This window comes from Pleurodeles waltl, chromosome 6 (assembly GCF_031143425.1).
Source record: "Pleurodeles waltl isolate 20211129_DDA chromosome 6, aPleWal1.hap1.20221129, whole genome shotgun sequence".
NCBI lineage: Eukaryota > Metazoa > Chordata > Amphibia > Caudata > Salamandridae > Pleurodeles > Pleurodeles waltl.
The window spans coordinates 1,645,344,901-1,645,368,158 of record NC_090445.1 but is presented as its reverse complement, the minus strand read 5'-3'; the positions used below and the strand labels follow the sequence as shown (position 1 = coordinate 1,645,368,158).

At 43.6% G+C, this 23,258-nt stretch overlaps 1 protein-coding gene across 1 annotated transcript in view; it reads right to left on the bottom strand.

Moving 5' to 3' along the window:
- The window catches only part of ADAMTSL2 (ADAMTS like 2), a 181,415-nt gene that overhangs the window by 97,366 nt on the left and 60,791 nt on the right, over nt 1-23,258 (bottom strand). Inside the window, exons 5-10 of the mRNA XM_069241556.1 lie at nt 22,703-22,805; nt 19,540-19,685; nt 19,299-19,422; nt 13,935-14,015; nt 10,520-10,695; nt 4,353-4,689 (exon numbers count right to left, since the gene is read on the bottom strand). Of these exons, the coding sequence (XP_069097657.1) occupies nt 4,353-4,689; nt 10,520-10,695; nt 13,935-14,015; nt 19,299-19,422; nt 19,540-19,685; nt 22,703-22,805 (967 nt within the window). The remainder of the gene's footprint in view (nt 1-4,352; nt 4,690-10,519; nt 10,696-13,934; nt 14,016-19,298; nt 19,423-19,539; nt 19,686-22,702; nt 22,806-23,258) is intronic.

Genomic DNA, 23,258 nt, shown 5'->3' with positions numbered 1-23,258 from the left:
ACCATCTATTATATTCAATGTCAGTATGTAGAGCGAGTAATGTCTGTATGTTGCCTATCATTGGTTTGCTTTCTTGTTAATACCATTTCCTTGGGACTTATTCATTGGATTTCCTTCCTCTTCATGTGTTTCTTCAACACAGTTGGTTGATTTGTATGTTTCCACTGCTTATAAGCAAGGAAATATTGCTTCTTTTTTTTCAAAATTCCATTGGAATACATGTGGTTTCCATCTCTCCCTGAGTGCTTGTTTTATGTTACATTTTTGCCCTCCTTTCACTGTGTTGTTATTTCCCACCCCACTTCCTCTACTGCACTCCCAGCCCTCTCTGCTTTATTTTGACTATTTTCTTCGATTTTTCCCCTGAATGTCGGTGTCTGTGTCATTGTTCTCCGACCTAGCTCATCAGCAAAGGGTAGCAAATCCTAGAAATTCAGGTGATGAAAAATGTAAATGTGCACAGGGTGTCACAAATCTTTGCACCACCTCTGCCTGCATTGCTGATTCACTGAAGCCAAAAATGACTATAGTGAAAAAAACACTGCATTTCACCTGTTCACCTGCATGGATAGAATACATAGGAGTGACTGCCGCAAGACCCTGATACACTCCCTGATCACAAACAGACTTGACTACAACAACGCCCTATAGGCTGGAACCACCAAGGAGAACCTGAGCAAACTACAACAAATCCAGAACGCCTCTGCCAGAATCATCCTGAACATCCCCCGCTGAGAACACATCAAACGACACCTGAGAGATCTCCACTGGCTCCCCATTGAGAAAAGGATCAACTTCAAGCTCCTCGCCCACGATTACAGGTCCCTCCACAACCTTAGACCCAGCTACCTCATTCACTGCATCACCTTTTGCTCCCCTGCCAGACCTCTCCGCTCCTCCCAGCGGGCACTCGCCACCATAACCCTGCATAAGGAAGTCCTCACTGGAGGAAGATTTTCCCCTACCTTGCAGCAAAATGTTGGAACACCTTGTCTCTCCACCTCAGGCAGTTTCCATCGTTACCTGAATTCAGGAAGGACCTTAAGACCTGGCTCTTAGATTGAATCTTGAGGACCTACCCCACAGCTCCTTGAGGCCCTATGGGTGAGTAGTTCGCTTTAAAAATGTTGATTGATTGATGATAGGTGGACTGACTGTCAATTAATACATAATTTTCTATACAATCCACAACAGTTAATTTTCAGGAAAATCTTTTCACAAACTGTCCATTTTTTATATTAATATTTACATTAGTGATGGTGTGGTTGAACTACTATAAATAGTTTTCAGAGAGCTCTCAAGAACTCACAGGTAAATCGCAAAGGCTACAATGTTAGGCTGCCAAACTGAGCCTAAATCTTCAAAGCAAGAGCACCTCAAACCAACCTTGAAAACATTTCGCTGGTACCTACAGCAGTGACAGTGGTGAAATTTCAAAGGGAAGGGGCGTAAAAGTTGGATATGATTTTTATGTAGTGAGTTAATGCGAGCAAGCTGAATGGTCAAACGGTGGGTTTGGGGGGGTTCTCCTCCCAGGAAAAACATTGAAAAAAGATTGGTAAGTGGAGTGTTCTAAAGCAAAGGACTTAAGGGACACATATACAAAGCTTTTTCCTCATTGCAAATGGCCGGATTCGCAGAATCAGGCCGTTGGCGACAAGAAAAAAGCATTTTGCAATGTACATACCTAATTTTGCGATTCTGGAAATGTTTCAACTGTGAAATTGGGAATTAAATATGATCGAGGCCTGTGGAAGGAGTAATGGCCTTCAGTTATGCTTACTTTATGTTAGATACATGTGCCCTTTTTCTCTGCACATCTCGTCCATCTGCACATCTTTAATCTCACATCTTTCCTCTAAAGACCCCTCTTTTAAGTCTCCCCCGAATGCACTTCCTAGCATCTCCTTTACTTCACCACCCCCAAACATACACTGCACTCACTCACATGTAAGCACACCTATTGAGCCTCAGCATCAGAGCACTCAATTAAAGCCCCTCATAAACACCTGACAGAACTGAAAGTATGCACTATATAAGAGTAAAAAGATGCATGAAAAAATACGGAAGGACAACATGATGAAATAGCTAACACACTTGGGAAATGCAAGAATAAGTCAAACGTGTGAAATAAAAGAGGAACTAAATCGCTGACATGCATTATTGTAACATTTTTAACATTCATTGCTCATAAATCAGTCAATGTTTGGACGAATAGGAAAGGGCGAGATCTATGCTTGTGAATGACAGATGTCTGGCCTCATGCAAGGAATGCGGACTCCGGTGCCCGAAAATGTGACCCTGGCAGTGTCACTGGCCTACAGTGGATACCACAATAGACACCAATGGCAAAGAAAGGTTTCAGAAAGGTGACCTACAGATAGTCCAGACTTTAATAAATCAGTTTGTTTAGAAATGTGATTGTATCACTAAATAAATCAATTTCTGTAATATGTTTTTTAGGTTAAATCATCAAAATTTCATAGGAGCGCAGGCTCAGTGGAGATACCACCCCTATAATACAATGTAAAGGATCGGTTTCAAAGCCCTTTTCACCCTTCACACAGCCAATTGAAACAAGTAACGAGTCATTATGAGTACTGGCTCCCTACTACATGCAAGCAAGGACTCTATAATCACCATCTCTGCATCTGAATCACCAACAGTCCTCCAAAAGGCAGAAGCAGTGACAGATCATGTATCCTTAAGGACTACGGACTCTGGAAAGACCTTAGATCGAGAGCAGAAAATCATGAGTACCTTTATTTCTCCCTCACCTTCACTCAAATCCATTCTTGAATTTAGTTAATCCGTGGTCATCACACACATCAAACAATTGACACATGGACCAAACTCTTTCAAGCACAAAAGATGAGTAAGTAACATGATACCCGTCCCCTAAAATGCACTTTAATGTATCTGATAGACAGCACAAACGCAGCCACAAAATAAAACAACAGTTGCAGAGAGAAAATAATACAGTAGAGAGGCTGTACATCATGTGCCCAGTTAGATTCTAACAACTTTTGTTCCTTTCAGTGGCGGCCGGCAGCTTTAGGAGGGGGGGGGGATGCACACACAAACTCATTCTTTCACACACAGACACGCACGCACGCACATCCATTAACAACACTCATAACATTCAAACATGCACGCACGCACCAAACATTCATTTTAAAAGTTCACATACACAAATTCTTTCCCACACACACGCACTCATGCACATCCATTAACAACACTCATACCATTCAAACATGCACGCACGCACCAAACGTTCATTTTAAAACATCACAAACACTCATTCTTTCACACACTCACGCACATCCATTAACACTCATAACATTCAAACATACACGCTCGCACCAAACATTCATTTTGAAAGTTCACACACACTCATTATTTCCCACACACACGCACGCACATCCATTAACAACACTCATACCATTCAAACATGCACGCACGCACCAAACATTCATTTTAAAACATCACACACACACACACTCGATGTCCCAGGAGGGTTGGGACTGCTGCCTTCCCTCATTGGCTAATGAGGGAAGGCAGCAGTCCCAGCCTAGTCACAGAGTGGGATGGGGTCAGTGAGACTACTGACCCCACCCCACTCTGTGACGAAGTGTCACTGATTTTCACTCGCCCTGGGCACTTCAGGGCTTAAACCTGAAGCGCCCAGGGCGAGTGTCAATGGGTGACGCTTTCCTCGTCACCCAGGGGAGGGCCTCGAGGCACCTTTGCTGAGCCCAGGAGGCCATGCCCATAGGGGCTGTGACCTCCTCAGACCAGCAAAGTTTAGCTCAGGCAGCCAGGAGTCTGCGCAAAACGCGCATGTCTCAATCCTGGCTGTCTGAGCTGAAAATGAAAAGTGTCTGTCAGGCTGACCTTTGTTCAGCCTGGCAGGCACTCTTCATGAAGGGCAAAAGGGGGGGGGGGGTCGCCCCTCCGCCCTATAGGACGGGCCGGGCCTGGTTCCTTTGCACTCCTTTCAAATCTAGGCTAATTGTCCTAGCTCACTGCAGTGTCTCTAAGGTGCTAAATGTTGGTCTATAAAGCTCAATAAAAAATACCTTTGTAGTGTAAGAAATAAAGGCAGATACAAGTTTGTTGTATAGATTTTCTACTCAGACTTCCCTTGTTTCAGGTGTACTGAAACTACTGTCTGTAGCATGTCTCATTATCGAAAATTCCTTTTTAATTACATATTTTATGCAACTAATTATCAACAAAGTGAGGAAAGGGACATGAACATTAGATTAATCCACATTGAAGATAATAAAGAGAGAAGCTTAAAACGCTGTTAAAACACAGGTAGGATTCATATACAATGTATCTTGGGTTACCTTCAAAAGGTTTGCTCTTTGGTCTTTCACAGTCAAGTCCATCAGGCCCCTCATACACCTCATTGGTTTCTGGACCATGTTTCAGCTTAAGATCTCCCTTTCCCTCCTGTCCTTCAAACATCTGATTCTGCAGATCCACCTGACCTTTGGAAAGCTTTCTGTGAAAGCTGGTGTTGGGAAAAGCAGGCTCCAGCATTCTCCCTCCAAACTCTCTGCTCTCCTCGCTGTCAGAGTCAGGGAATGTGTAATAGACAGGCTGTACAAGCTTAGAGTGTGTCCTCCTTAGAAGTGTGTACTCAAAGGTGATAGAAGGGTTCCTCCCGTTCTGATTCCACACCTAAAATGAAATGTTTAAAGATCTTGCATGTATTACCTTAGAAATGGAGACATTGACTACCAAAGGCATCGCTTTGAGAAATAAGATATTATGGGTAATACATCACAGTCCAATCATTTACAACATGCCTTTAGACACATGACATTACAGGACATACAAAACTTCTAAAAACATACAACTTTGATAACTACTGTCACAAATCACATAGTAATTCACTGACTGTATAGCAACATATAGCACATCCCATAGACAGGATATCATTAGGATAGCACTTGAATGACATGGGTCCTTAAGGCCCACAGACAACACATTTAAAGACAGTGGGTTTTGAAGGAGTCTCTAGGAAAGAAAACCAGAAGTAGCAATAGCATAATGCCTGATATGAAATTTGCTGCAGTAGATTCTCTATCCACCATTGCAGCAAATTTGCCAAGCCAGTAGAGAGATATGAGTGCTGCTACCAAGATCGATTGACTATTCAATTATTATTATCATCCTGTAAGGTATAAACAATGAATTTGCTCTATGTAAATGATACTTTCCATTTTGAACCTAAGAGGCCGTCCTTGCAAAGAATGTTTAAAAATAGCTTTATCTAAGTGAACAGGCACATTCTTGGAAATGACCGCTGAGGGCTCCCCACCTTTTAGCCAAAAAACTGTTTTCTAATGCTCACTGGTGGCTTTGCTATTCCATGTGCTGCACTTGCTTCACTATTTTTAGTTTGGTGAATCCTATTGAGCAGACTTTCTGTATTTGAAGAAATGACAGTTCTTGATCAAACATGACACCCAGTTTCTTGATTATTGATACCAGCTTTCGAAGCAGATGAAATGGATAGGCCACAGGTTTAGTGTACGGCAGGAGGGTGTGCACCCGGAATGCCAAGATAGGAATGTCAATGGTACAAATTATCATGACCAGAATATACAGGCCGAAATATCAAAAGTAGAGATTTTCTATGCCTAACTCTACTTGTGTGGTGAATACCACTGGACAGAATTACACCAAATTTGGTAGAAAGGTAGCTCTTGGTCCAGAAAGCACCCTTTTTGTTATTTGGTGTAAATCTGTTCAGTAGGTTTTGAGAGATTAAAGGAAGTGCTACTTTTTATCTATAGGGACGTTAAGGCTCTGTGAAACCTTCCGATCTCATGCTGAGATCTGATTGACTGTTAACACTTCAACAAGGAAGTTTTGGCAGCCATGTTGGGGCTTGGTTTCAAAAGCGAAAAAATAAGAAAAGGGGCAAGGGACCACCCCAGAGCAAAAAAACGTTTTTTAAAAAAGTTTTCAGGCAGAGTTGTGAAGGAGTGGCTGGAGAAAAAAACAAGCACAGGCTTCTGCGCTGGTTTCTATGAAACCCCCGAGTGGACCAGGTCCAGGGGCATTCATATTTTAAATGCTGGGGGCCCTCTGGTCCCCCCACAGACCTGTGGACCGCCACCACCCTGGGGCTAATTGTATTGAAAATGCGGGTGGCCCGCTCGCCCCTGCAAAGTCCCAGTGAACACCACCTTCCAGGGGCACTTGTTATAAATGAAATGTGTGGTATGCCGCCAGGACCCCCACAGCCCCAGGGACCTCCTCTTCCCCATTGGCTCTAATCAAATTAAAAGCAGGGGGGCACCTGGCTCCCCTGCAGCTCTGGGGACATCTACCTTCCTGGGGCTCACATTCATTTTAGTGTGGGGGGGACACACAGCCTCACCCGCAGCCTGGGGACCACCACTCCTTGGGGCAAATTTGAAAAAAAAGAAAGGTGGTCCATTTTGGACCCCCGCAGCCCCAGGGACCACCACCTCTCTGGAGCTAAATGCAGATTTGGAGGGGCCACTCGGCCCCCCCGAGGAGTCACTGATGGCCCTGGGGACCACCACCGCCCAGAACCAGTTCTTGCTATGTCCCGGGGTGCCCACCCCAGGGCACAGCTGTTTGCTTTTGCTTGGTGGGAGCTGACACCTCCCACCAAGCAAAAGCAAACAAAGTCGGCTTTCTGCAAGAGAGAGCTGTCAAGCAGCTCTCCCTTGCAGAAAGCAGAGTTTTCATCTGTCTTCCCTGCACGTTAATATGCGTGCGGGAAAGACAGACGAAAACATTGCTTCCACATGCAGGGAGCTGCTGCTTAAACCAGCTCCCTGCTTGTGGGAGGAATACTGGCTCCCCCAGGATGTGGGGAGCCGACTAGGACCATGGAGGCCTTGGGGGACCCCCTGCGGTCCTGTCTCTCTCTCTCTTTCTCTGTCTCTCTTCTATTCCATAACTGGATGGAAGAGAGAGAAAGAGAGAGAGAGAGAGAGAGAGAGAGAAAGAGAGATAGAGAGAGATAGTCATTGCAATGGTCCCTCCATGCATTGACTTTTCAGCACAAGTCACCTGTGGCATAATGGTTAAGTTGAGGGGTCCAGTCCAGCTGTGTCTGTGGATAGTCCCTAGTTTAATTTTTTTTCAACAACAAAAGTTGTAAATTCATAATAAAAGGTTATTTATCTTTTTAATTAACAAATACACTTTTCGATTCAATTTGTAAAGAAATATCTCATTCTAAGTATATCATCCATCAAAGCCTAAAAGTCTTTATCTCGCTCTCTCTCACTCTCTCTCTCTCTCTCTCTCAATTTCTCTTTTTCAAACTCTTTCACTCACTCACACACCCACTCAGACCCTTGCGCGCCCACTCACAGACCCACTCACACTCATGCACCCACCACAGACTCACTCACACCTTTGTGCACCCACTCACAACTCCAATCAGACCCTCACACACTCACTCACAGACCCAACCCACTCACAGACCCTCGTGCACCAACTCACTGACCAACTGAAACCCTCACCCACCCACTCACAGACCGACACAGAAACTGACACACCCACCAATACACTAATGCACCCACTCTCACTCCCAGATACACCCTCTCACACCTATTCTCACACCCAGAGAGACAGGGCATGGCCAACTCCTGCCACTCACAGCCAAAGAGCTGCGCGCAGCGTGGGGTTGGGTGGTTATGGGGGTGGGCTACAGGGTCTGGCTGTGCACTGCAGCGGCTGGATTGATTAATGTATAGTAATGAAAATTACTTTACGCTAAAAAAACATGGACATTCACTGAAAGGTTACAGGGACCTAATAGTTAGGACATAGAATTTCTTTTAAACATAACAATTCTCTAAAAAAAACAGAGGTTACAGGGCTGTTATAGTTAGACACACATGTTAAATGTACGAAACCATAGAAATTCACCTGTTATAGAGTTATCTATTCTCGAGTAACTATAACTCATGCCCTAAGGTAACTATAACTTCCGCCCTTGCCATGCACTGCTAATTACCCCACAAATTACAGCACTCATGACATCTTTCACAACATCGCTAATAATGCCACTGAAAAATCTGCAGTAAAATTCTTGATCAGATAACTGTGCCTGGAGGGGGTGTGAGTTGAAGTTACCTTAAGGCACAAGTTATAGTTACTTTAGACAACTGTAACTATGACAGGTGGCTTTCAATAGTTTGGTACATTTAAAATGCGAGCCTAACTATAACGTCCCAGTAACCTTTGTTTTTTAAATTCAATATACATATGTATAGATATATCATAGATTTCTTTGCTCCATTTTTTGGGCCCCCTAACGGGGGAACGCCCCCTTTGCATACATTATGCCAGGCACATCCATAATGTAGCGCAAAGGGTTAAAAAATGGCACAATGCACGCATTGCGCCACTTTGTAAATTTGGCACGGCGATTTTGGTACAAGGAGGCGCTAGGGGCTCTTAAATCTGCCCCATAGTGTTTTAGGTTACTTGAATCGAGCCCACGTTTTTTGTAGAAGTGGGTGGAACTCGCAGAGTTTCACTCCTCAGAGTTTCGTTAGAACAACTTAGCGAGATTCTGCAGACTTCCACCAATGGACAGAAGCTATGCAGCTTGTGCTGCAATTTAGTGCCAGTAGGGCAAGCAGTGCTGAAAATCAGCATGGACTGCACCATGCATTGTGCAAGATCTTGCAGCCATTTGAGCTGATTTTCCTGCAGTTTGAGTAGAAAATCTACTTGAGCTGCAGCAAATCCACTCGAACGGCAGCCCTCTGACCACGACCAGTCATGAACGCCAGCGACTGCCCGCATTAGAAAATTGCAGTAGAGGATGACAAATTTCTCATGTGCTCGCCAGCACACATAGGGGGTTATTACAACTTTGGAGGAGGTGTTAATCCGTCCCAAAAGTGACGGTAAAGTGACGGATATACCACCAGCCATATTACGAGTCCATTATATCCTATGGAACTCGTAATACGGCTGGTGGTAAATCCGTCACTTTACCGTCACTTTTGGGACGGATTAACACCTCCTCCAAAGTTGTAATAACCCCCATATTCTGGAGCATCATGGTAGAAACATTCTGCCACGCAGCGATTGGTGGAATTTGGCCAGAACTCTGTTTTAAAGAGTAACATGGAGTGGTCATAATTCTGTCAATTTTGCAGGATGGAGTATTTTGCTTGCTCCTAGTTTTTCCATTTCAGCTGTAATCGTGTCTTTTTTCAGCACATCCTACACCACACCATAATTCAACGAGACACTGATGACTGTTGGAGTGGATAACCAATGGACAAGTGATCTTTTAAAATGGTCACCGGGCAAGGAGCATCAATCAAGGATCATCAGGATCATCAGGTGAACCAGACAAAAGCTTTAAGGATCACAACAAGTAATTGCACGCATAATTAATAGTCACAGGTAGCACATCATAAGAGGCAATGCATTTATGGTCAGAGACAGCATACATAGTGACACACGATACTCAGTGCCATGCACGGTGCATAGCACCACAAAGAGCACAGAGAGCTATGAACCAGACACCTAAAGAAAGGGAGCATCAAGAGTGAAAGGTAGCACGCTGAGAGAATACTTTATATGTGGGTCTTACAGGTGGCATACGTAAAAATAAGGCACAAGAAGAGCCACAAATAACATATCGAAACACACAAGGATTGGGGGACATGTGCAGTACACAGAAAGATAAAAGGTGCGCCAATTCTGCAAATAAAAAGATATCTTATTAACGTCAAGACACACAATATCAAAAGTCACAGCCAGTATACTAAGATGCAAATGGCATTAAATAGCCTTAGTACTATACCTGAAGACGCATGGCCCTGGAGGATACACCTAACACAGTTCAAGATACAGGGCGTGGACTGTCACATATTACTCACCTAAAGGCACAGAGCATGGATAATCATTTTGGTCTCACCTCAAAATGTAAGGAATGGAAAATCACACACAGGCAATCTGAAGGCACAATGCTTAAAGGCCTAGATATCATGCATTACAACAAAGAGTTTTATGGGTCACAGGTAACACAATATAAAGACAGGATAGTATGTGTTACAGGCAACACATCTAAAGAAATGCCTATGCTCCCTTCTGAACTCTACTCATTGCATACATTGCATTGTTTATAGGACTAACTCCTATAAACAATACAATGAATATCATCCTTGGATAAAGAGAGTGTTACTGGCTGAGTATGGCAGACTGGGTATTCATAAACACATAATTCATAGGAAATATCTCCAAAGAAGTCCTGGCTCCAAGTAGCCTACCCTGTATTTACAGCTTCGACAAAGGGGCCAATTTATTTTAAAATAAACCTTTCTTCATCATCAAGCTGCAGACATGGAAACTGGTAATTTCACAAGCATGGAATGTTTCTTTCCCCAAAACACTAACAGAACTCAGTAATTAGCTACGCATAGGGAAACAATATTTTAAAATAAAATCTTCATTGTCTCATCAGACAAGAAATTCCATGCACAAACCATACCATTATGTTGAGTCCCTGGTTTGTAGGTCCTTGGGCGACGATGTATTCAATGCCCGTCTCGTACACGTCCATTGGCCTCCGGTACTTGAAGACTGTGCCCGCCAGGTTGAAGTTCTTCGGGCTGTCAACTTTGTAATTTCCATTGAAAAAGAAGTAGCCAGATTCATCTGCAACCGCTTCAGACAAGAGTAAAACGACAAATTAATACAGTTCAAAGTTCTTTCTAAGCAGACTCTCAAACCTTGAATTTTTTAATTATTAGTTCAAGCATTCAAGGCCATTTCCTTCATCGCAATCAGCCCGCAGATATTTTTGTTCTAAACATGATTTTAAATGTGCATGTGATTCTTCTATCATTCTTGTCCATCAAGCATTTTTAATTAAAGGGAAGCAAAAACATTTGGTAAAACTTCTAGAGAAAGAAATGCTGTTTTCTGGAATTCAATAATCATTAGAAACACTTGATGAGGAGTTTGGGTTTTAATATAAAAAGTTGAATATAAGCAAAAATCAGTATTTGCTTTTTGCTATGTAAATGTCACATTTTAGTATTATAGACAGACCGCTCTAGAGGCATAAAGTGTACATAATGTTTCAGCCAGCATGTATTTAAAAGGCTAAGTTCATGTGCATTGAGTCTTGTTAAGTTCAACGAGCCAACCAAGGCAGACAATAGACAACTTGTAGTTAATATGGTTTACCTTTTATGTCTATTGCCAAAATATGGACTTTGCCACATGGAAAAAGGTACATAGGACTCCAAGGGAAGCTCCCTGCAGTAGTGCATCTATGCACTGCACCCCCTACAGGGACTCACACCAGGAGCGGGTCCTCCATTAGGGTAGAGTACTGCCACCCCACTAACTGAAATGCCCCCAGAAAACCCCCAATGATGAAAAATAAAATGGTAATAAAGTTAATTTATTACTATTGTATTTTTCATCAATCCATCCCGAACTGACTGTCAGGCCTGGGGCAGGGCCATTGCTACTGAGTGGCAGCAACAGAGAACAGTGGTGGGCTGTGCACTTAAGTTTAAAGTGCACATGTCACTTTGGCCAGCTATCGTGTGACGGCTAGCCTGACATGCATATTTTAAACCTCTCTAACTCAGCAGTCTCAGACAGCTGTGTTGAGAGCTAGCACAAGCCTCCAGTGCCCTTGAGAGCGCTGAGAAAGGCCACTCCATCCAATTCTGGTGCTTCTCTCATGCTGGTTAACAGCATAAGACCAGCACAAAGATTGGTCAGGGGAGTTGGGTGGGGTCCACGCTGAATCTTTGAGGGAGGAGCTAAGAACACTGGAGTGACGAGTACGTTTGCAGCGAACAAGTTAAGTGATTGAAGTGGGAGGTGTGTGTAGGTGATGCTTGGGGATGCTAGTCCCTTGATCTCAAGTCTCGCTACACATAGCTTCCGGTGGGGAGAAGTGATAAAGTCCCCCACAACAAAGGTTTTTCTCACCCTGTCAAGGGGCCTGTAAACAAATCGATGCCAGGGCATTTTCTAGCCTTTGATTAGCTGCTAGAAGGAGGCACTGTCTCAGAGGATCTCTGAGTGACCTCCGTCTCTTATTACGCAGGAAGAAGGGGTCACTTCCCCTACCATGGGAAGAGAAGCAGAGAGGCCTTGAATCTGGACAGGCTCTCTCTTGTGCTGCCCTCACACTGAGCCTTCGCAGCCTCTGTCTCCATCTTTTTGTGAGCTCTCCTTCCACTCTCATCCTAGCCCCCACTCCCAAAGCTGTGCCCCCACCTCTCCTAAGGCTCCTCTCCCCTTCTGTCTCTCTAGCCCGCACCCGGTAAGGGTAGTGAGGGAGCCCCAGTGGTGTCCACTGTGGGCAACAATGATGGGATCCAGGGGGTTCACTTGCATTAAGAGCCTGCTGGGATCGTAAACAGAGTGTAAGCATGGACCTGCCCATGCTCATTGTTTCACCATGAGCTCATGACTTCCGGCGTGTCACAGGTACAACCCAAGGACTTCTTGACTAGCTGTAGCTTTTGTTACGAGTCTCCAGTGCAATGAAATGACCTGGTTGGCTCCTACTTTACATTTACTGTGAGCTACACTGAAAAGCTCTCCTCTTTCCTGGTTTAGCCTGGTTGGCTCCTGATTGTATTTTAGGCTACTTGTGTTCTTAAACAACCCGCTGGTTTCAGAAATCGCTTGGTTTGGTCCTGATTTTATCATTATTTTTAAGTGAGCTTTTTATTTTCTTGTGCAAATTTGGGCGCTGTTTTTTCCTCTCCGGAAGCTTGTAGTTTTTCACAGGAAATTCTATCAATATGTGCATGTGTTTCTTGAAGAAATGTAGGGTTTGGTGGATGTAATCTTATTTTAATGAATGTGTTTAGCTGTTTTGCAAAGTGCTGCAAACTTTCTTTATCTTCGTAGCGCTGAAATTACAGATCACAGTGGGAAGTATTCAAACACCAGGGCATTAAAGTCAATTCCATTTCTTGTATTTCTTTATTTTATTTTATAGGTGCCTTCAGCGGCGGCTGCCGTAAATCTCAAGTGGGGTGGGGCAGTTTTTTTTTTTTTTACTTACCGTTTCAAACACCACTGCCTCGCTTTTTTTCTCTTCTCTTCTGGCTGGGACACCAGCACAGGCTCGCCAGCAATTCTGACTGCTCTCATGCTAAACTAAGCATGACAGCAGTGCCAAGATTGGTCTGAGCGACTTGGTCTGCTGCTCAGACAGCGCACTGGAACCTGTGCAGTTTCTCCAACCACGCTCTGCTGGAGCCGGGTTGGAGAAACCTAAGTGCGCGTGTGTTTGGCTGGCCTGAGATGGCCAGCTAAACACACGCGCACTTAGTACACAGATTTCACTCCCCCTCCCCTCTACGTCCTCCTGTGACCCAGCCCCGTCCCACTGCGCACATGCTGCTGGCTGAGCCAGCATCTGTAAAATAAAATGAAAATGAAATATAGTTTTATTTTACAGCTGATTGGCTCTTAGCCGGGGGAAACGCTCCTCCGACATTGAGGGGGAGCCACCCCTGAGTGCCTTACAAGCATGCACCCGCACGCCACCCATTTGTCCACCCCTCCACTCTAGTTGCCAGCTGACACATACTTACACTCTCTCCAAATTGGGCAGTGATGCAGAAAAGGGTAACAAGGACTAGGAGGAACACTCAAGCATTGTACCAGACAACATTGCAACATTGTATGAAGGGAGCAAGCTGCCGAGAGCTGACAACTTTGGCTGTGTGTTTTGCCCTTCCATTACTCCCGCCACTGTTGGCCCTATAATGTCCGCTTCATGACGAGGACTCAGGAGTTTTAAGTGTACCACCATTTATTTACTTCAGGGAAATGGCTTCAGACTCTCATTCTTTTCTCTTCTTTTAAAAAATCAATCATCTAATATCAACATTTGTAATTGTCATAAAGGATGCACCTACCCAACACATCTGCCGATTTTTTCCGTTCCACTATCTGGATACCTCTTGCTCCAGCAGGAATGTGTGTGACCAGAGAATAGCCTAAGAAAAACTATATGTTAATAACTTGGAAACAAAATATGAATATAATTCATTACCTTCAATAATGGTTCACTTATGTACTAATTTTGTTTAGGGCTGTTATCAAATCATTTACAGAGAAGAGAAGTTACCCCTGATCAGACCACAGAAATGTAGGATCATGTTCAAAAACACAATTGTTACTCGTACAGAGTCACATTTCAGAAAAAGGTATTATAGAAGAAGAAAAAAGAACCAAATGCCATCAATGTGGATGAAGAATGAGCATATTTATAAACAAAAAAGTAGAAATGAAATACTGAATATGTAAGAAGGGAGACAAATGTATCTGTGGATGGGGAGTGCACTTATTAAAAAGAACCTGAAATTATAAACAACAGTAACAAGAGGGGTAAAAGTGTGTAGACAACAAAGTTTAGAAATTCAAAAGCAGCGATAGAGCGGAAGGGTTAGTCCAAAACAAGATCTGTGGACCAAAGATAAAAGTGGTAAAACTGGGGTAATGTGAATTGAAAAAGGAATCATGTGCTAGAGACGGATAGCAGGAAGCCAGAGTGCTATAATAAAAGAGGATATCAAGAAATTAGAATATGATTATTAGGCAGTACCCTGAGTGGGTGCCTCTCTTTAAAAAAGTTGTGCCCTAATTGGATAATCAAGAATCTCCCTGTGGAAACTTACCCTCTTCTTGGTAGCACACTCAAGCAGCACTGGCTTACTCAAGCAAGTTGTGGGGTTTAGAATGCAGCATGACAAAGTAAATAATACACAATAAACAAAAGCTTTAGCCAGCGTAACATTTAGCGATGTGAGAGGTTAGGAGGACCGTGGTCAGTCCCTAACCAGAGCCCTAGCCCCCAGGATGTCTTCTGCCCCAACCTACTAATCAAATTGACCTAAACAACATTGTCCTTTCTCCCTACCCAACAGCGCTTCTATGGGCCCGTCCACTCCCAATACCCAGGTATATTCCAGTGGCTAAACACAGAATAATGGGCCCCCCTGCAGAATGTGAAATGGGGGCCCTGATTCTCCCACATCTCACAGATAATCATTCGCCTTTAGCTGAATGGGGGCCCAATTGATGAATTAGGGCCCCTTGAGTGGCTGACGTAATTGTGAATGCCAACCAGGATGGCCTAAGGTAACCAAACATTGGGAGCTCATATCTTGGAATAGACTGTTTGTGGTAATACATTTCTAGTGTCTAGAATCCAGAATCTAGTATTCGGATATGATCTTCTAATGTCTAGAATCTAGTAATTTGCTATGATCTTCTAATGGCTAGAATCTAGTATTCTTATATAACCTTCTAATGGCTAGAATCCAATATTCTGATATGCTCTGTATGCAATCAATTATTTGAGGAAAGCGATTTGTTTTTTTACGACAGACATCTTCAGTACAAGGGAGTATATATGTATATATATATATATATATATATATAAAACACAGTGGCGATTGCTACTAGTTATTATGGTTAAGACTATATTTTCATAGAATTTTTGGTTTTTATGACTTGCCTATGTATTTGGCACCGTTTGACGAATCTTCACAAAATTTTCCAAAAAAGTGCACCTGTGATTCTTGTTGCACACAAAAAGTTTGGGAGTGATTCCGTCAAGCGGGGGCTGAGAAAAAAGGGGGGGGTAAAAAAAAGTTGTGTTTCCCATGTTAATTCCCATAGGCCCTTTGAACCTGACTACAGCCTGAACCACTGAATAGAATTACACCAAATTTGACAGAAAACTAGCTTTTGATACACAGATTATGCTCTCATTTATTTGGTGCAAATCTGTCCAATAGTTTTGGAGATATTAAAGGGAAAATACATTTGTATATTTCTGGCCTGACGACTTTGCGAAGATTAAGAGCTCATGCGTGGCAAATGAACAGCTCTGATTGTCTGCCAACGCTTCAAACCAGGAAGTGTTGGCATAGCTGAGCGCCAGAAAAAAAAGCAAAAAAAAAAAAAGGGCCAGGGTTGAGCACCCTGACCCCTTAGCGCTGGTCCTGGGGTCCAAGAGGGAACCCCCAGAGCTAAAAAGCATTTACTTTAATTTTTACAGCAATTTGCTGCAAATCCAGTGATAAGCCCCCCACCCCCCGAAAACAAACAAGTGCAGGCTCTTGCACTTGTTTTCTCTGGAGCCCCCGGGTAGGCCAGGTCCCAGGGGCATTTATTATATATGTGGGGGGGAGCGGAGGCCTGTCCCCCCACAGCTCCAGGGACTACCACTTCCTCAGGGCACAATTAAGATACAGGGGAGCCACATGGTCCCCCAGCAGCCCCAAGGACCACCACCTCCCTGGGGCAGTAAACTAATGTGGTGCGGGGGCCAGTCCATTCCCCCCCTCAGCCCTGGGGACTGCCACTTCCCTGGGGCACAAAACGAATATAGTGCGAGGACAACCACCTCCCCAGGGCTGTTATAAAAAAGTAAAGGGGTCTGTTTTAGAGCTGGGGACCACTCTCTCCACCAGGGCTGCTTTACATTGGAGGGGTGCCGCGCAGGCCCTCTCATGTAGCCATATATGGCCCTGGGGAATGCCATTCCCCAGGGCCGACTTCTGCTATGGCCCAGGATGCCCATCCCCAGGATGTAGCTATTTGCTTTTGCTTGGTGGGAGCGCTGCGAGGGAACTGTCAAACAGCTCTTGCTATCAGAAAGTTGAGTTTTCATCTGTCTTCCCTGCATCTAAATATGCGTGCAGGGAAGACAGATGAAAACATTGCTCACGCAAGTAGGGAGCTGCTATTAAAAGCAGCTCCATGATTGCAGGAGCAATGCCGGCTCCTGCAGAAGACAGGAGTCAGATAGGACCGCGGTGGCCTTGAGGCTCCCCCTGTAGGCCCATCACTCTCTCTCACTTCCATCGCTTAATGGGATTGAAGAGAGAGAGAGAAAGATTGGTATTGCAATGTTCTCTCCAAACAATGACTTGAAAGTGTGACAACAGCAAATGTTTTCATGCACAGCAACACAGTTCTAGCCTACTGGTAAAGCTCTTGGACAGTTATTCACTGGGTTGAAGGTTCAAATCCTGGTAGCTCATGGCAGGGTGTTGTTTATTTACATGTGTTTTGAATGCTAAACATGCCTAGTGATGGAACATTTACATCCTTTTTCATTCAGAATCTATGCCTTGACTGCCATCATTATGGCCCTCATTATGATGGGCCTGTGGCGAAGACTGCTACATTGGCCTCTGCCAACCTGCCACATCCCCGTCTGTACCACCAGGGCAGTTGGATCTGCCGGGCCGGAGATCAGCATCCAGTAAAGACTGCCGGCGGTATTTGGAGCCGGCTTTCCACCAGAATTTCTGTGGCGGTAGCACCGCCATGAAAACCCTAGCAGAAAGGCTACCAGTGACAGGAAATCTCTTTCCTGTCACAGGCAGACAACTCCCCCACCACGCTGCAAGCCCAATACCCCCAACTTCCCCTCCCTACAAGAACCCCCCTCCCCTCTACCAGAACAGCACCCCCCTCCCCACCCCTTCTAGTACAGTGCCCCCCACCCCCTTCTAGTATAGCACCCCCCCACCTTGCATACACACAAATGCACACAGACACCCACATTCACCGCGCACACGCTCATTCACCAACACTGACATACACGCATTCACTCACAAGCATTCATACATGCATACACTCACAAGCATCCATACACTCACTCACTTCAACATTCATACACACACTCACTTCAACATTCATAAACGCACTCACTTCAACATTCACACACTCACTCACTTCAACATTCACACACGCATTCACTTCAACCTTCATAAACGCACTCACTTCAACATTCACACACGCACTCACTTCAACATTCACACATGCATTCACTTCAACCTTCATACACGCACTCACTTCAACATTCATACATGCATTCAACCACGCATTTGCACATACATTCACACAACCATTAAACCATTCATTCACACATACATTCACACACCCATACACACATGCATGCACACACCCATATACACACGCATACACACACGCATACACACACACAAACACACACCCATGCACACATGCACACACCCACGCATACACGCATACATGCACACACGCAGAAAACACCCACACACACACAACCCCCATACCCTCCCACCCCCTTCCCCTGTTGGACCATCGACTTACCTTGTTTGGCGAGGATGCTGTTCGGCAGGGAATGGGAACAGGTGATTCCACCGCCGGCAGTGCCCCACCATCAAGACATCACCAGGGCGTATTACTGCTAGTAACATGGCTGGTGGAGTCCTTTTGGCAGGGCGGGGCTGGTGGTGGAACTGCCCATGCACCTCCGACCACCAGCATGACTACTGGAGGATTTCTACCCAATATGTGTCAGAAATCCTTCAGTACTCGTGATATGGTGGCGGAAGCCCGCCATCACTGATGGTCTTCTGGCGCCCGCGGCTTTGGCAGTCTTGGAAAAAGACCACCAAAGTCAAAATGATGGCCTATATCTGGACAGTGGAAAGAAAGGAGTTGCTTGTGGCCTAGTGGTAAAGGTCTCAGAAGTTGTGGGTTTGAGTCTAGACGTGTCTATGGTCATTTCTCTACTCCTATTTATTTTCAACTTCAAATATTTAATGTACATATAAAAAGGTTATCTCACTCTTCTTGACACAAGTATTTTTCTTTTCATACTGTCTGAAAATATCTCATTCCAAGTATTTCATTCAACAAAGCCTAAAACATTCTCTATCTCTCTCCCTCTCACTCTCTTTCACTCTCTCTCATTTTCTCTTGTTAATCTTTCTACCACTCAAACACCCACTCAGACCCTTATAGACTATAAATCATGCCTTAAGATAGCTATAGCTCGCGCCCTCCAAATGAGCTTCTAACTACCCCACAAATTACGGCACTTATGAAATCTTTGATAACATAATTGATAATATCACTGTAATATTTGCAGTAAACTTTTTAAAGAAAAAAATGTGCAGTGTTGTTGCTGGATGTAATAAACTTCTCTTTTGCAAGAGGTAAGTGGCCGGGGCTCCTTTCTATGATCTGGGGTGCCTTTGAGGAGAAGCACCCAGGCGTGAGAGACGGCATATAGGTATATACATACACACACATATATATATATGTGTTTCTCAAAGTCATGACATGTTATTATGAAATTACCAGTACAATGCGTCAATTAAGCAAAAACGCTAAAATGACCCTAACACGCTACAGACAAAAGGAATGGTTTGATCTCCCTTGGCACACTACATACTCAATGTTTCCTTTAAGCCAGGAATTTAAAGTCTTACCAAGATGTGCAGCCCCCTTCCTGTAGTTGCCTGTCACGTGAATGCAGCTACTGCCATCACCCTGGCAAACACCACACTTATCTAGTGTATGGGTCGAGAATAAAATCCCGTCACATCCAATTGGCTGAGGAGAGAAAAATAAAGACATGGGAAAACACATTGTTGGTATGCCGACAAGTGATGCTTCATCTGAAATATTTAGATGCTACTGCCAAAGTTTGTACTGTAGTGTTTCAACAACCTCACATTTTCCAGACACGCAAATGCCGCGGTAGTCGCTGTACTTGCAAGATGTCCCATCGCGGGCCTGGACCATTAGCTGTCGCTGGCCATCCACAGTGGTGCAGTGGAGGTCACAAGGCTTACTGGAGATATGCACATAGTCATCTAGTCAAAAGGGGGACACCAAAACTTCGTTATTCTTGGTGGCATTCCACTGCAAAGGGTCATATGTGTGTTATCAAATATTTAAATCAGACAATAATGCTGCATATTTTTTCTTACGTTTGTAAAATCCTATTAAAGAATTACAGAGTGAACCACAGTATGAGGAAAACAAAAGAGAAAAGAAATTCACATGAGTGAATTGATTATTAAATACAGTTGCAACCTAGAAAAGGTTTGTGGATATTAACAAAAATATCTTATATCATTAATAAAGGTCAGGAATGAGCTATACAGTTGTAGAACATAGCATTTTATATTTGTTGCTATTGAAAGAAGATAAAAGTGGGGGAAAGAGGAAAAGGGAGAGATAGTTAAGAATTGTCTATTCTAATGGGGAAGAAGATAGAGGTTATCAATGTATCTTTGTGATGATCAATAAATGCTGAACTAAAATAATCATGGGGGGGGGCAATACGTGTACCTCAGGAGGGTTGTTCTGTCATCTAGATAGAAAGGTAGAAAAGAGCAACCCTAACAAATCTCGTCTGATTTGTTGCTCTGTAGAATTAACACTGGCACAATCGAATCTGATGACAGAGAATATTCCACCATCTAATGAAGGTACTTTCCTGAGCATTCGTGTGATAATTTGCAATGCAATTGCTATAAACATATGAATAAAATGTTCCCATCATAACAGAATTGTTCTATATTGGAGAGGGACCGCCCAGGAAGATGTAAAGTGTATCGAACGGAAATGAAATAAAACAAATATCAATGAGTTTGACACATGCTTGCAACCAATCGTCTGACTGGAGGACAGCCCAAAAATACGTGAAACATGTTACGATTCTCCTCTGTACATAATACTGCATCATGAATAACAGCATTGGGTACCAGACCCGGAAGTGCTACAGACCAGAAAAAGCTCAACAACATGAACGATAAGCTAATAGATGCCACAGAAAGGACCACAGGATTGTACATGCTGAGGAGACGGCTGAGTAAGCAGGAGGACCAACTGCTCAGCGAAGAAAGTTAAAAGGAAAAGAGCAACTAATACACTATAAACATATCAAATATTATAGGGGCAAACTCTGAGCATAATGTGGTAAGGAAAGGAGCAGTGTGTAATAATGGAGTACATTCTCCTAATGGCTGTGTGATGAAAGCTGATGTAAAAGGAGTTCTGGTTTTCGGTAGACATTCAGGGCATGCTTTCCTTTCCCTTCACTCTTCGCATCCTTCCACTCTCAAATATAACATCTTCACCACTAGGAATACAAACCTTGATTCTGCCAAATTTCTATGACAAGTACCATTTCCTTTAGCAATGATGACCATATCACTCGAGGATAGCCTCTACCCCTGATATATTTCCATATATCTCACAGACCCTTATTACCGGCAGATGGAATTTCTATTCCCCCGCAGTATGATACTCCACTACCTTCATCAGCACTGAAAACCTTTAATCCAGAATCCTATAACTATATATTGTACACTGAGCAGAATACATCTCTACGCCAGTATCTTTAAATAGCACGTCACACACCCTTAGTACCAGCAGAGTAAATCCCTACTTCACCCTCCCAGCCTTAAATATCTCATCCCTTATGACGGGCAGTAGAAGTACAACAATGTTGTATTTCTAAATCAATCATTTCATTTCAGAATATATTTGCACTTACGCCTCCAAATTGCTTAAAATAATCAAGCAAGCACCAGAACGGGGAAGTGACTTGCACTTTAACAATCTCTACAAGCAAAACATTCACCCATCACTATTCAACCACGGGTAGTTCAGCTCTCTAGGTTGTGTTGTTGGGTGAGGATGCTTCACACTGATTAAACAAATGTTTATAATGATTATAGTAAATACATATGTATAGGGATTTGTCCACCGGATAAAGAAGCCTTGTCATGTTCGGAAATGCTTAGGGAAGTCGTATGTCCCTATGTAATGGAATTAAATTGAAGCAGTTTTTGTTATGTCATCAATAAGGAACTATATACACAAACAAGCTGCATTGAGGAACATACATTTAAAGACTGACCTGTTGACGCACTTGCAAAAAGGAATGAAGTTGGTGAGGTAGCAGGATAAACCTTGTTGTTGGCTGGAGTGACATTTATTTTCGGGACAACCCTTGCTATTTGTTGGTGAAACCCAGTGATGATCTGTACTGCCACTGCTTTTTTCTGGCCCAACTTTGCCAATAGCTAGGCCGCCCTGCCAGTTAGCTAGACTACCCCTCTTGTGTTCTGGACTGACTATGTTGAGTCCTGGCTAGATCCTGCAATTAGATGGCAGAATATGCTATTCACTACACTGATTCTGCCATTTTCTTGCCAGCCTTTGGTATTGGTTAGATACATACAGTTATTTTCTGGACTGGCCCTGTTATTTTCTGGACAGACTTTGCCATGAGTTGGACTAACCGTACAAATAGCTGGACGGACTTAGTTGTACTCTGGACTGGCCGTGCTGTGTTCTAAACAGATCAGCTGAACATACCCTGCTAGTATGAGTAGGGCAGACCCTGCTATTAGCTGGACAGGTTGGTTGTGTTCTGGACAGATCCTGCAATTAGCAGGACAGACCCTGCTATTAGGTGTACAGACTGTTCTTTACGTGGCAAAAGCTGCTATTAGCTGGGTTGACCAGGTTGGGCAATCAGCTGGACAGGTGCTATTGTGCTATTAAATTCCTACATTGTAATCAGCTAAACTAGCCCCGTAATTGGCGGGACGGACTCTGATATTACCAGATTGCCTGTTTTATCAACTGGTTTGAATTAAACCAAGTATCACTTTAATACATATTCATACATCATCCTTAATGGCCTCAACATTGGAATAAGCTGCATACCATAGTGTAGTGCAAAATAAGAATTTACACAATTGGCTTTCTCAAAAAAACAGAATTTTAATGGAGTGTTAAATCAAGGTTTACGAAGATGGGGTTGTTACAAAGCCATTGGTTATGTAACCAAAGTAAGGGGTTACATGCTTACCAGGATATAAAGGTTTCCACTGATATGTTTTTCTGTTGTACACATGGGAATTAAATGATGAACACTGTTCCTCTCGAAAACTCCACCCATTAGCCGGGCATTCCTGGAGGAGAAAAAATAACACACAATGAGTTCTAGGTTGCTAAAAAACAGAGGGGTAGCCTGTAAAGCTTCCTTGTATATTATTTACCACTCACAATGGTTCAGTAATGGCTTTTGTATCACGAGGGCTGTAGTATTCAGAAATGCCCATCAAAGGGCACTGGGGGTAGAATTTGACAGCCCTAGCTTGGCGTCAACTTAGACTAGCAAGGCTAGTATCATCTGTCTCAGTCTAGAGACTGCAGATACATCTCAAAGAACAAAAGCACAATTGGTGTATCTAAAATTCCTGCTGATTTCCTAGATTTCCCACCAATTTCCCCTCCCAAAGAACTGATAGGCAAATAGGAGGGTGTAGCTGGGCTTGTGGTGGAATGGTGGAATCTTTCCCTCCTTCCAGTGTGTCAACAGGACAAAGATGAGGAAGGAAAAGACTGCTAAGGAAGCGGCAGGG